This window comes from Anolis sagrei, chromosome 2, assembly GCF_037176765.1.
Source record: "Anolis sagrei isolate rAnoSag1 chromosome 2, rAnoSag1.mat, whole genome shotgun sequence".
Classification (NCBI taxonomy): domain Eukaryota; kingdom Metazoa; phylum Chordata; class Lepidosauria; order Squamata; family Dactyloidae; genus Anolis; species Anolis sagrei.
In genome coordinates this window covers 91,441,287-91,454,432 of record NC_090022.1, presented here as the reverse complement: position 1 = coordinate 91,454,432, position 13,146 = coordinate 91,441,287, and the positions used below count along the sequence as shown (strand labels likewise).

The following is a 13,146-nucleotide window of genomic DNA, read 5'->3' as shown; positions in this document are numbered from 1 at the left end:
TTCAGATTTCTGGCAAGAGCAAACTGTCTTTTTAGTTTGCAATAAGTAGATACTTTGTAATCATAAGACATATTTGAAAATGTTTCACCCGTGTTTCCCATGTGCCTGGCCTTTAGAATTACGCCCACTTCTGAGCAGAGCATGAAAACATTTGTTTATTTAAGTTTGTACAATTTTGCGAATTGTTTGTACAATTTGCAGTGCATTTAGTGTTCAAGGCATTATTGCAGATATATAATGATCATGAGCAAAATCACCCATTTCGTGCCGAACTGAGTGGGACTTCTTACTCAGTAGCCATGCATACATTGGGGAACTTCCATAAACAAAACTACTTTTGGGGGGCAAAATAATATTTTTCTCTTACTCCAGAATGTATTTTCTTTTACCATAAGAGTTGCAGGAAAAGTGAGAAGTGATGCCCGTTTGCTTCCATCACTGAAATAATCCCACAAATCATGAGCCTTCTGTAACTGGAACAAACTGTTGCTTTGACAGGAAATTATTGTGGCTCCAGTCTTTTGTGTCTAAACAAAGTTCGTATTAAAGCTGTTTTTGACAGTTAATTTTAAAAATGAGATTTTTTATATCCAAGAGAGAAAAATCAGAATTAAAATGTTTTGAGTCAGGTATAAAATAAAGAAATTTCATATTCTAGATAATTGAATAATTGTTTGAATTAAATTGAATAACTAAGACTATAATTCTGTGCTTTCTGGGGGAGTTTACCAACAATGTTTTTGATTTCTACCTGTAAGCACGACGAAAGAGATATGATCTTCGAATCAGACTTTGCAAGTCTTGGCTGCTATGGTCACTTTTTATGAGACTTTCAATGTCTGTAAAGTCAAAAGAGAATTCCATGGGCATGCCTACAGAGGATCAAGAAAGGCATAGATATGCAAAATGTATAACCTTTCCTTTCCCCAGCACTTTTTATTCATGTCTGCCATTGCAAGGCCAGCAAAACTGGGAGTTCCTCTTTTTTCTGATCTTCCACAGAGTTGATATGACTGTTTTGTCTGATAGTGAAAAGCTGATATTTATTATATAATGCAGATTTTTTTAAAGTCAGGTTTAGATTGTGTTGTATAAATTAATTAACAAAAGTTAGAGTCAGTAAATTTTTGTTTCAATTCAGAAATACATAATATATCCCTAATATATTGTTTACAGGGATATGCTTATACTTTCATCACTGAAGATCAGGCACGGTATGCTGGAGATATAATTAAAGCATTGGAGTTGTCAGGTACTCCAGTTCCTTCTGAGCTGGAGAAGCTCTGGAATGACTTCAAAGATCAGCAGAAGGCTGTAAGTCACCCACTTTGGTTGTGGATTTCAATTTCCATGTCTAAATTTTAAGAATGTTTGTGTGAGCATTTCTGGACATTGTTCTAAGGTAGCTTTTACAAGGATGCCAGGTGCTCTTCTGCAAACATTTTGTAATCATTTCCTCCATTAAATCTCCCTTCCAAATAGTCAGAATCTAATTCAGAAGGCAGTAAACCATATTAGAATTTTTCCCTCAATATGTGTTTTTAAATAATGTAAAGACATTTTGTTACCACATCACCCCCTGCACCATTGTTTCTAGTATGCTGCAGTTTGTTCTACTTGCTTATATTGCTATATGTAGATATGCAAATAGATTGAAACATATCAACTAAAAAGCACTGAATGTAATAGAAGCTTTAATAATAATAAAACAACAACAACTATCATTATTATTTATAATCCACCTTATCTCCCATGGTTGACTCAGGGCAGTTTCCAATAAAAGAGGCAAAATTCAATGCTAATAACATAAATAACAGAGAAACTCAAAAACAATAAATAAGAACAATGACAGTATAAAAGTTAGAATAGTTGATCTCTAAATAGTTGATCCCTAAATCCCCACCCCTTCTTCCTCCTCTTCTAAAGCAGACTTTATTAATACGTGGACTATGTTTTCTGACACATGGCACATTGAGTTTTTATATTTTATTCTCTTAGTTCATAGTAGTACTTTTCAAAAATATGACATGTTGCTTCTGTTTAAAATGGAAGACATATGCAAGTATCCTACACAACAAATACTGATTTATTTACAAAGAAATGCTTTAAAATGCAGTTTTTAAAAAATGTTCTTATGTTGGGAGTGATTTCTGAACAAGGATATTTTCCTATTAGGAAGGTAAGACAATTAAAAAGAGCAGCGGATTCTCTGGTAAAGGATTCAAGTTTGATGAAACAGAAGAGGCTTTGGCGAATGAGCGAAAGAAACTACAAAAAGCCGCACTTGGTCTGCAAGATTCAGATGATGAGGATACAGCTGTTGATGTGAGTATAAATTGCTTTATAGTCAACCATTCACATAATGTATAAAATACGGATTTCTTATGGAATTGCATTTCAGTTTTTAACACATCTATGCATCTTATTGAATTCATAGAAAAATTTCAAATATGTGGCTACAATTTGTCTACTAAATTTTGTTCAATATTTACATTGATTAAAAAATTTCAAGGGATTTCTGGGAGTTATTACTTTTTTAATTATATGAAAAAGTAAATATAGTTTGCAGTGAATACCATTAGGATTTTGTTACTTGGGTCCTTTCAGATATTGCTTATTTTGGTAAACATTTCCTTACAATTCAACGTACATTGTATTTGTCTTTAATAGATTGATGAGCAGATTGAAAGCATGTTCAATTCAAAGAAAAGAGTGAAGGACATGGCATCTTCTGGTGGGACATCTAATGTTCCTGCCCCGACAGCAGGAAATGCAGAAAAATTAGAGATCGCTAAACGATTAGCATTGAGAATCAATGCACAGAAGAATCTTGGAGCCGAGGCACAAGTATTGGTCTCTTTCCAATTTAAGGTCATCTTTCTCTACATTGAAATCATTTCTATATTTATAATGAATACTTTTTCTGACTATGGCACTAGGATTCTCAATATCTGGACACCCGAAAAGGCAGAAATATTACTATAAGGAAGAGGTGGGGGGAAATACAGACATCTTTATATAGCTTATTGTTAATATCTGAGAAGGTTGGTTTGCATTCAAACATCTGGATTTACACAGTTTATGTTAAGTATAATTCCTGTTCTTGAAAAGAGTGTGCATTTCTGTTATTCTAAATGATTGCGTATCAGCCTGTATGTGCAATTGCTATAAGAGGGATATACTTTATATCAATATAATAGAAGTATTCAATGGACTAATGCAGGCCTCTTCAAGGTGTTTTGGACTTTAGCTCCCAGAATTCCTGACTATTGAACAAGCATACCAGGGCTTCTTAGAGATTGAGGTCCAAATACCTGGAGGGCCACAGATTGAAGAGGCTTGTACTAGTGAGTACATTAAGACGTAGGTGGCAGATACATATGGGTGGTCCAGATAGTTGAAATCATATTGTATATCTGTTTGGCAAAACTGGTTTTTGATGTGACTGTTGATTCTGAAATTAAAAATACTTGCATCAGTATCTGGGCATGATATAAACGAAATATGGTAATTTAAATTATACATTCTTAAGGAATGTATAATAAACATTTTGTGCATATGCCACTTGGTATTTCTGCATGAACAGATTTCTTTATGTGCATGGCTGTTGGCTTGTTTATTGACTATGTATGTAAGGACTTAGATGTGCAGCCAATTTCCCAAATCACATGTTCACATATACATTGTATTGTTTTTTCCTTTACAAATGCTTAGAATATTGTGGTTCATGACTGATAGGTTGAATAGATGTTCATTTTTAGAAGCAATTGGCCCTGTACTATTTTTCCATATTGCAGAAACCATTTGTTATTTGGCCAAAGACAAATTGTGTAAACAGGTCCATGCTATCTCCTGGATCAGGGGCCTTGTGCCTTCCAGTCAGTGAGATATAACAGGCTCATGTCTTTCTTGGAGGTTTCTTGACTACTGTGGAAACGGCTTCAAAACATTGTTCTTCTCAGCTTAACTGCATACCAGAAATGGGGAGGAAAATGCTGGAAGCAGAGAGAAATGGCCTTGCACTTTTTAAAAGAACAAACATATCAATTCATACTTGGGCACTTATTTTTGTGCCCATACACACACTTGTTTATCTCTCAGGCAAAATGATTCAAGTGGTGATTTGTTGATGAATTAATTGTTACAAGAGATACTCCACTGCTAAGCTCTCCATAGTATGGTCCACACATTGATCTGTAATACTCACAGCACTTGTTCATATCAGCAGTGTGAATTCAGGCAGTTCTGTCAGTTATATCACAAGTGGTGCCCAGCTGATAACACTGTACATGGGTCCAGGCTTTACTGTGAAATATCATAATTGCAGGGTTTCGCTAATAACTACGACTCCTGGGTTAGGGATGCTAGCATGTTGTGTGCTTTCGGAAAACTGTCTGGGATGTCATGATAGAGCCAATGAGTCCTTGTGTAATTTTCCTGGGATAACAACTTTGTTTCATCTCAGCTTTTGTTGTTTTCTGTTCTCAGACCAGTAGGTATCTCAGGCTAAAACAAAATTGGCAGTTAGTTGATGATATAAGCAAATGGTACATGCACCGGTATCTGACTCTGAATTTCTTATGAGGAGAACTTGTTTTGTGGCATAGGTGAAGAGGGAACCAGCAGCATTTACTGTTTTTCGTTTCCCATTGTATGTTGCAAAAATGTGCTCCAAAGGAGTAGAGACAGCATAGGTAGGTTGCTGAGATGTGTAATAGCAACAGCAACAATTTATTTCTTACCTGCCTCTCCTCTTGGCTCAAGGTGGGTTACAGCATAATTAGAACACATAAACATTGTAAACATTCTATAAATATACATATTAAAATTTATTTCAAAAATACACATTAAAATGCACAGAACAGAGATTAAACACAAAACACAAGTTTAAAATTCATACTTAAAACTGGCTGGGTAGGCCTACTGGGAGAGATAGATCTTTAGATAGTTTAGATATTTTTTAGAATGACAGACGGGTCATTCTAAAGCAGTGGTTCTCAACCTTTGGGTCCCCAGATGTTTTGGCCTTCAACTCCCAAAAGTCCTAACAGCTGGTAAACTGGCTGGGATTTCTGGGAGTTGTAGGCCAAAACACCTGGAGACCCACAGGTTGAGAACCACTGTTCTAAAGTCTTGGGGTGGCTGATAAAAAGGTTATCTGGGTGGAAGTTGCCAGTCGGGTTCTGGCTGGTTGGAGTAGCTGCCCCGCCCGCCCGAGGACCTTTCTGGTCCTCGGGCGGGCAGATTGTTCAGGGCAGATTGTACAGAAGAAGGCTTCTTCTTGAAGGGTTATTCAAGTGACTTTCTCTTCCCCTTTCCATAAGCTTTCACAGGAGGGCATGCTTGGGATCCATGCTATAAAAACACACTGAACTGTGAAATACTGAATTTATTTTGAAAGCTGATGCTCTGAAAGTCTGTGTGGGCATGTAGATCTAGATGTGTGTGTGCAATTATGGTCTTGCTTTTTCTGCTCCCAAAGGTAATATCAGATTTTATCTGATTGTGTACTAAACAGACCCTGCATATTTCATTTGCACAGTAGTATTTAAGATATGTTTAATGCACAGTTTGTAAAACTCAGCCGAAATATCAAGTTCTTACATTACCTTGTACTGTAATATGTTTCTGAAAGCAAGTTGTGTTTTTTATTTTAAATACCTTATAACAGGATGTGATGCAGCAAGCTACGAATGCTATCCTGAGAGGTGGCACTATTCAGGCTCCAACTGTATCAGCCAAGACCATTGCAGAGCAACTGGCAGAGAAGATCAATGCCAAGCTCAATTATGTGCCGATAGAGAAACAAGAGGAGGAGAAACAGGAGGGTGGACAAAACGAATCTTTTAAGAGATATGAGGAAGAATTGGAGATCAATGATTTCCCACAGGCAAGGATTCTTTGTTCAGTCAAATTTCATTGGGTTTTTATTGTACAGGGCAGTAGTTAAACTGTTGGTATACACTGTATTCTCAAGATGTTTATATAGCACATATTCCTAGTTGGTATATCTGTGCCTAACATTGCTGCAGCTGTCTAGCTGCTTCTATGTAAAGATTGATTTTTGGTTATTCCTGTTGCTCCTCAGTCATATTTTAATCCAATGAGAGAATCACTGGCAAATATATTCTTACAATATACAATATATTCTTACAATGAAAAACTTAGTGTTTTTTTAAAATGTGCCTGAGCTGTTTGGTATAATTTGGCTTCTTCACATTTAAAAACAGACACAAAATGTTGTTATTGTAGTGGCACACAGTAATAATTCTCTGCCATTTTCAGAGGTATAATCTCTCTAATTTAATAAAACACTTTACCAATGCCATTGAAATCTACTACTATTGAATCCTCACATATAAATCAAGTCACTGTTTTTTTAAATGCACGCAAAATGAGATATTCCTGCAATAAGTTGTAAAACCATTCTAATATATAACTTCACTTCACTTTATTTCTTAATTAGTCGCTCTCCACCAAGGTGCTCCGAGCGACTTACAATCTAAAATAGCATTTGCACAATATAAAAACATTCAACATAAAAACATTCAACAGTGACTATTTGGCAAAATAGATCTGATTACTTAAATGCACAACCAAATATTTTGCTTTTTATCACCAAAAATGTTATTTGTACAGAATTCAAAACATAAACCACATAATACTTACCTTTGTTTGGATCTGTGTTAATACTGTTGTTCAAAAATTTGTGAAGCCAATTTTGCTTTGTGTCTTTTAGATTTAATACTCAAGATTTCTCTTTTTTTGCAGACTGCTAGGTGGAAGGTAACATCAAAGGAAGCGCTGCATAGAATAAGTGAATACTCTGAAGCTGCCATTACAATCAGAGGAACATACTTTCCTCCAGGCAAAGAACCCAAGGAAGGAGAACGAAAAATTTACTTGGCTATTGAGAGTGAGTATTACTCTTTATTTTCACTAAAAGATGATCTCTTGATTCTGTGCTAGCAAACTTAATCTCAGAAGCCATCTGGAGTAATACCAGTAAAAGAGCATTTTGGTGTATCTTTGGAAGCCATCATTCTTCAAGGTATCATGCTAGAGCTCTCAAATTTGATGACTTGTTTTCAACTTTTCCACTTTCAAGCTAAAATTCTAAAGAGTAGGCTTCCTGTAAGCAAAATGAGACTTTGTTATAGCTCCCCGTGCATATTGTAGGCACTTCAGAAAATAAAAAAAATTCTGTTGATTGTCAACCAAAAGAGCTTAAAAAATAGTGGAAGGCTAAGCCACTGCTGCTAAAACTTTTCAAACTGAGACAATCCAGGGCACTCTTTAAGATACTGCCAGTAAACTTTCTGAAGTAGAGAAATTGAGGTGAGGTTGGAAACCCAAACCTCTTTTTGGAGCCCTTTATTGTACATGAGATAACAGATCTGGACTGGATCCAGGTACCTTTCCACTAGAAAATGGGAGAAGGATCTCAGATACTGTTGGGGGAATGAAAGAGGAAAAAAAGAGAGGCACTGCTACTGAGATTCCTATAGTTTTTAAAAAGCAGGAATGTGTGAGGGAGCCCTAGTGATAAACTTGTTGAGGTAAGAGGGTGTACAGTAACTATATGTTTGTTGATATGGCATCAAATTGCTGCCGATTGTAAGACTGCTCTGAGTCCCCTTTGAGAAGGGTGGGATATAAATCCAGGAAATAAATAAATGCTCAGGGAAACCACCCTGAGTCCCCTCTGGGAGATAAGTTAGGTTATAAATAAAGTATTATTGTTATACCAAATGGACTCTTTACAAAGATTACGGTATGTATGGATCTAGGCAACATTGACTGCACTTTAGTTGAGATGAAACAAATGCAATTTAAGCTATTTTTATGCTAGACTGACTCAAGTCATTTGAATTCTGTTCTTGTAAAAAAGATTTACTACCACAGTTTAGACATACCATTTTCCTTTTTCTAACTAAGAAAATAGCTACATTATATTTTTCTATGGGTTTGCAATGGAGACAGGAATTAATACACATTTTTGCTTGGAAAATAGTTAAACTACAGATAAAAATCTTGATCTATCCATTGCTTTAAATCTGATTATGATTGAAATTGGCCTGTTTAAAATTGTTCCATCTTGATGCAGAATAACTTGTTGTGGATTATATGATATAATGCAGTGTGGTCCTTATTACTTATGGATGATAAAGTACAGCTTTAACATCAAAATATAAGCATTATTCGATTTTTTGAATTACTATCAACATGGCCAGTAGTGAGCTTCAGTTGTCCCCTCTATTGCTTGCTCCATCACTGTGCATTGTTGACAAATGTACACATTTTGTGTGTTTTCCAACTTAAAGGTGCCAATGAATTAGCTGTACAGAAAGCAAAGGCAGAAATCACTCGGCTTATTAAAGAAGAGCTCATCAGATTGGTAAGTGAAATAAAGTTTTGTAATTTATGTAAGATAGTTCAAGTATTTTAAGCTACTTCTGAATTCACCCACAATAAAACCACCTGTATTTAATACTACAAATCCAGAAATATTCCAGTGGATAATGTAGACTTTTTAGCTTGGTACATTTTCACTGAAATATGTCTTAAATTCCCACAAAGGTACACTGAATTGTCTTTTCTCATGAATGGAAGCTTTTCTTTTTCATCAAAGTCAGTGTGAATTGTTTTGCTCTGTAGTACTTGTCTTTCTGATTCACACGAACCATACAGATGTTTGGATCTGTTGTTCAGCCTGTGATGAACTGATTCAAAAGACACAATCAAAACACTTTATGGAGCCTTCTATCACATATCTCTTACCTCTAGACCCCTGTATTTAACTACAGTTGATGTAGCTAAGTGGATTCCGAGTTTATCCTCTTAGTAGGAACATTTATTTAGTGGCGAGAATTGAGATCTAGAAGAGCCTTTACACTGGAAGAAATAGGCAAGGGTGGAATTTATGTATTTATGGCGATTTCTCCCTTTTCCTTAGCTCCTAGTACCACCTCATATACTACTCTTGAGGTATTTAATTGTGGAGATTAAGATCTTCCGGGGAGACCCTGCTCTCCGTCCCGCCATTGTCACAGGCGCAATTGGTGAGGATGAGAGAAAGGGCCTTCTCGCTGATTGCCCCCTGGCTATGGAACTCCCTTCCTGGTGAGATCAGACCGGCCCCCTCCCTCCTGTGCTTCAGAAGGATGGTAAAAACTTGGGTGTGGGACCAAGCTTTCGGGACAGTGCAATAAAGCAGCAACAGGAAACTTTACCAGGCCAATTAGATTTGACACAGATGACCTAGACAGTTTTAAACAGTGTATTTTAATATTGAGATAAATGTTTTTAATGTTTATGTATGCATATAATGAATTCTTGTCCTGGCATTGAATGTTTGCCAGATATATGCTGGGCTCCACCCTGAGTCCCCTTTGGAGTGAGAAGGGCGGAATATAAATGTTTTAAATAAATAATAAATAAATATTTCCAGCCATCCAAAAATATTGTAAGGGGTATAAAAGATTCTCATAAGCAGTCTGTGAAAACCACAGTTGTCACCCCTTACTCCTCCATTTTATGGATTTCTTCACATAATTATAACCTATGATCATTGGTTTCTGTTTTATCATTGTATTATACATTATCAACTATATATGACTAAGTGCATATTCTTTTTTTCTTACAGCAAAATTCGTACCAACCAACCAACAAAGGAAGATACAAAGTTTTGTAAATATTTGAAGCAAGTCCATGTGTGTGAACCCTTGTTCTGTTAATCTTTAGTATTTACACTGCTTTTATGTAAATTATGTTTTTAAAAATATTGTCATGCTGGATGTTTTTTACAGATCAAAAATACTTTGTGGGGATCATTTTCTGCCCACAGGAGGAGGGCATGATTAGACTGTTTTTGTTTGTATGCTTTCCATTCTGAACATACTTAATAAAATGTTCCTGAAAAAGTATAGTGTAGCCTCAGTTTGAATAATGTACATCAGAGGTCTGAAGTTATAGTTGTTCCATGCTTCCATTATGGAGTAATGGGGAAAAAGTACTTCAAATCTAAAGATGTGCTTTCCTTCCTCATTTGTTAGAACACCCCCCCCCCCTTCCCAGAGATCATTAAGAGGTTTATGATCTTCCAACACCATACAAATGCATTCTGGGGAAAAAGGACATAAATCTCTTAATGGCCTTCGACACATATGGGTAATAGGAAAAAGTTTAAAATGTCTGTATATTTTTCTGCAAAATTAGAAATAACAGTTATTATTTAATAAACAACTGGTTTTAGGATTCAGCCAAAAATATGCCATTATTATTTAATGAGAGGTAGAATTGTACTTCCACAACACAAGATTTCTTTTTCTTCAGGAAAGTACAGAATTGTTCGAGTAGATTGTGTGTATGTTTTAAATATTCCCTTCCCCCAGGTTTTCTGTGATTTGTAAAGAATACGTTGATTAACCATCTCTGGTAGCGGTGGCTCCTAGTCACTTGAAATATAGTTGCCCATTTATCAATTTCTGTTTCTTCTATACTGGGTCATTATTTGAACTCAGACGGCAGCCTAACGCTCTACACGTCGCATTTCTGATTGGGTACGCACATGAAAATTCAAGGGATGATTTTTCTTGGAGCTTTGAAATTCAGTTTTTAATATATTCTAGCACTGGTGGTGTGTATATGCAAACTTGTGGCAATAGTTGGAGAAAACGAGTATTTTTTGGAAATACCTTATCTGCCAGTACAATTCTATGGGGCATAATCTAGTTTTAATACATAACCTGTGTATTCATTGAAATAAATTGGATTCTAAATTGAATACCTTTATAGAGCATTTCTGTGGAAGTTTAGAAAAAGGAGGGTTTGTTTGGGAGAACCATTTTTTCATCTGCGATAGGTTGGTGCTATCCAGGACAAGAAGGACAAGAGGCACCTTTTTATCTCCCCACTGTCAGCAGTGCTCTTTTTCTTACTTGTTCCTTCTTTGTTTGTTCAAATGGGAACATAACTATATTATACTATAATATATTAGGGATAATATACACTGGGGGGCCCTGGTGGTGCAGCAGGTTAAAACGCTGAGCTGCTGAACTTGCTGACCAAAACATTGGCAGTTTGACTCCCGGGAGAAGGGGGAGCTCCCGCTGTTAGGCCCAGCTTCTGCCAATCTAGCAGTTTGAAAAAATGCAAATATGAGAAGATCAATAGGTACCGCTCCGGCGGGAAGGTAACAATACTCCATGCTGTCATGCTGGCCACATGACCTTGGAGTTGTCTACAGACAATGCCGGCTCTTCGGCTTAGAAATGGAGATGAGCGCCACCCCCACCCCCCAAAGTCGGACATGACTAGACTTAATGTCAAGGGAAACCTTTATGTTTTATACTAGGGATGGTGTATCTCCCCCCCCCCCCCCCCCTTAATCATGTGTTTAGTCAGGAAATGAGGATTCTTTGTATTAGGCAGATTCAAAATCTCTACCAGTCCATTCCTAGCACACGCTTTATTTTCGTTCTTACTACCTATGGGGCAGACACAACAGTGGAAGGTTACATCATTATTGACATAATATATTCTGGGATAATTCCAGACTATTAGACATACTGTCTTGACATATGATGTGACCTTAGTTGGTTTTTATAGTTTGACATTGGTTTCAATGTGCTGTAACCATTCATTCAAGGAGTGGGAGAGTGGGGCTACTGCATACATTCGTTTCACATATTTTGTGTTGGCAACTAATTGGAGAAAATACAACGATGAAGCTGTTTCTCTGTATAAACATTGAAATCTGACTGTGACTGTAACTTTTAGAATTAAAACAAGTATTTGTAAAGAACAATATCATGGTATATGTGTTTTCTAACTTCCTCATAAAATAAAAAGTCATTGTGTATTCCTTTTACGGAAACATTAAGATGCTACAGGCTTTGATATTTCAGTCTAACTAATCATTTTTGCTACATTCAGGAAGCAAGTTTGATCCAAGTAACATCCAGGGATGAACCCAGGGCACAAGAACTACAGTTCTAGGGATTGTATCCAACTGTATCCTCTTTGTTAGTGTGAATTTCTTTGATCCAGTGGCAGCTTCTATAAGTTAAAAGAGTAGAGAAGGCAACTTTTTGCTGGTTCACCCTTCCCTTTGCAGACCCAGTGCCAGCCTCACATCTGCAGAGTGTAGGGAGCTGGAGGCCTGTCAAAGAATGGGAAAATTTGCTTACTTTCTGCTCAGAGAAGACTCCATTCAATTGAATAGATTTTCATTCAGTTGAGTTTACTCAGTTCTATGCAACTCACATTTAGCAATTTTAAAATGCTTTAAGTTTGAAATTACCTAACTTGCATAAAAAATATTTTCAGGTAATTAGGATTTTGTGACTCAGGCAAATTACGTATATATGGGTAAAGCAATACTGTATTTGCTGCATTAGACAAATTGGATTTTGTTGGTATGGATAAAAAGATGTTATCGCAGTGAAAAACAAGCTAAGAACATAACACAGTTTGCTTTGATTTCCGGTGACTTTAAATATTAGTATTTTTGCTTATTAATCTAAAGTTATTGCTTATCAATCTATTTTATATGTAATGTCTTTATACTAAGCCTGATAAAACTATGTGTAAAATCAGAACACCTTCAAATAATTACATGGGTTCTAGGTACCGATGGATTATCATCTTGTAAACACATTGAATTTACTCCAGATATATTCAACTCAGATGCTAGTTCTTCTGGTTTAATCTTTGTATTACCTTTACATTTTTATTATTACATATTTTCAACAGACGACAAAATTATTGTTTTGTGTGGCCCTTTTTCTTAATCTTTTCCTCTGCCTTGGGTAATTTGCTTAATTAATTGCATTCATCTCCTGGGCTATGTTTCTCCTTTTGTATTAGTTTCCTCTTCTCATACTCTAAGCTTTTTTGTACCAGCTTTGCAAAATATTAATTATTGGTATTTATCTACTCTTTTCTTTATCCAAAAATCCTCAGATGCTTTACTCTTCTAAAACCATTTTCCTTTGTTTTCTTTATTATTGTTGTTGTTGTTGTTGTTGTTATTTGATACACAATAAGATGGGGCCCCTTGGTAGTGCAGCAGATTAAATCTCTGAGCTGCTGATCTTGCTGACCAAAAGGTTGGAGGTTTGAATCTGGGAGCGGAGTGAGCTC

The 13,146-nt window shown here is 36.1% G+C and overlaps 1 protein-coding gene across 2 annotated transcripts in view; it reads left to right on the top strand.

The window, feature by feature from the left end:
* Nucleotides 1–11,809, top strand: part of DDX46 (DEAD-box helicase 46) — a 34,948-nt gene extending 23,139 nt beyond the window's left edge. For both annotated transcript variants that reach the window (XM_060765296.2, XM_060765294.2), the window contains 7 exons: nt 1,177–1,314; nt 2,176–2,325; nt 2,671–2,871; nt 5,672–5,890; nt 6,772–6,916; nt 8,325–8,398; nt 9,647–11,809. In XM_060765296.2, the coding sequence (XP_060621279.2) occupies nt 1,177–1,314; nt 2,176–2,325; nt 2,671–2,871; nt 5,672–5,890; nt 6,772–6,916; nt 8,325–8,398; nt 9,647–9,694 (975 nt within the window). In that variant the 3' untranslated portion in view covers nt 9,695–11,809. The remainder of the gene's footprint in view (nt 1–1,176; nt 1,315–2,175; nt 2,326–2,670; nt 2,872–5,671; nt 5,891–6,771; nt 6,917–8,324; nt 8,399–9,646) is intronic.
* The last annotated feature ends 1,337 nt before the right edge of the window (nt 11,810–13,146 follow it).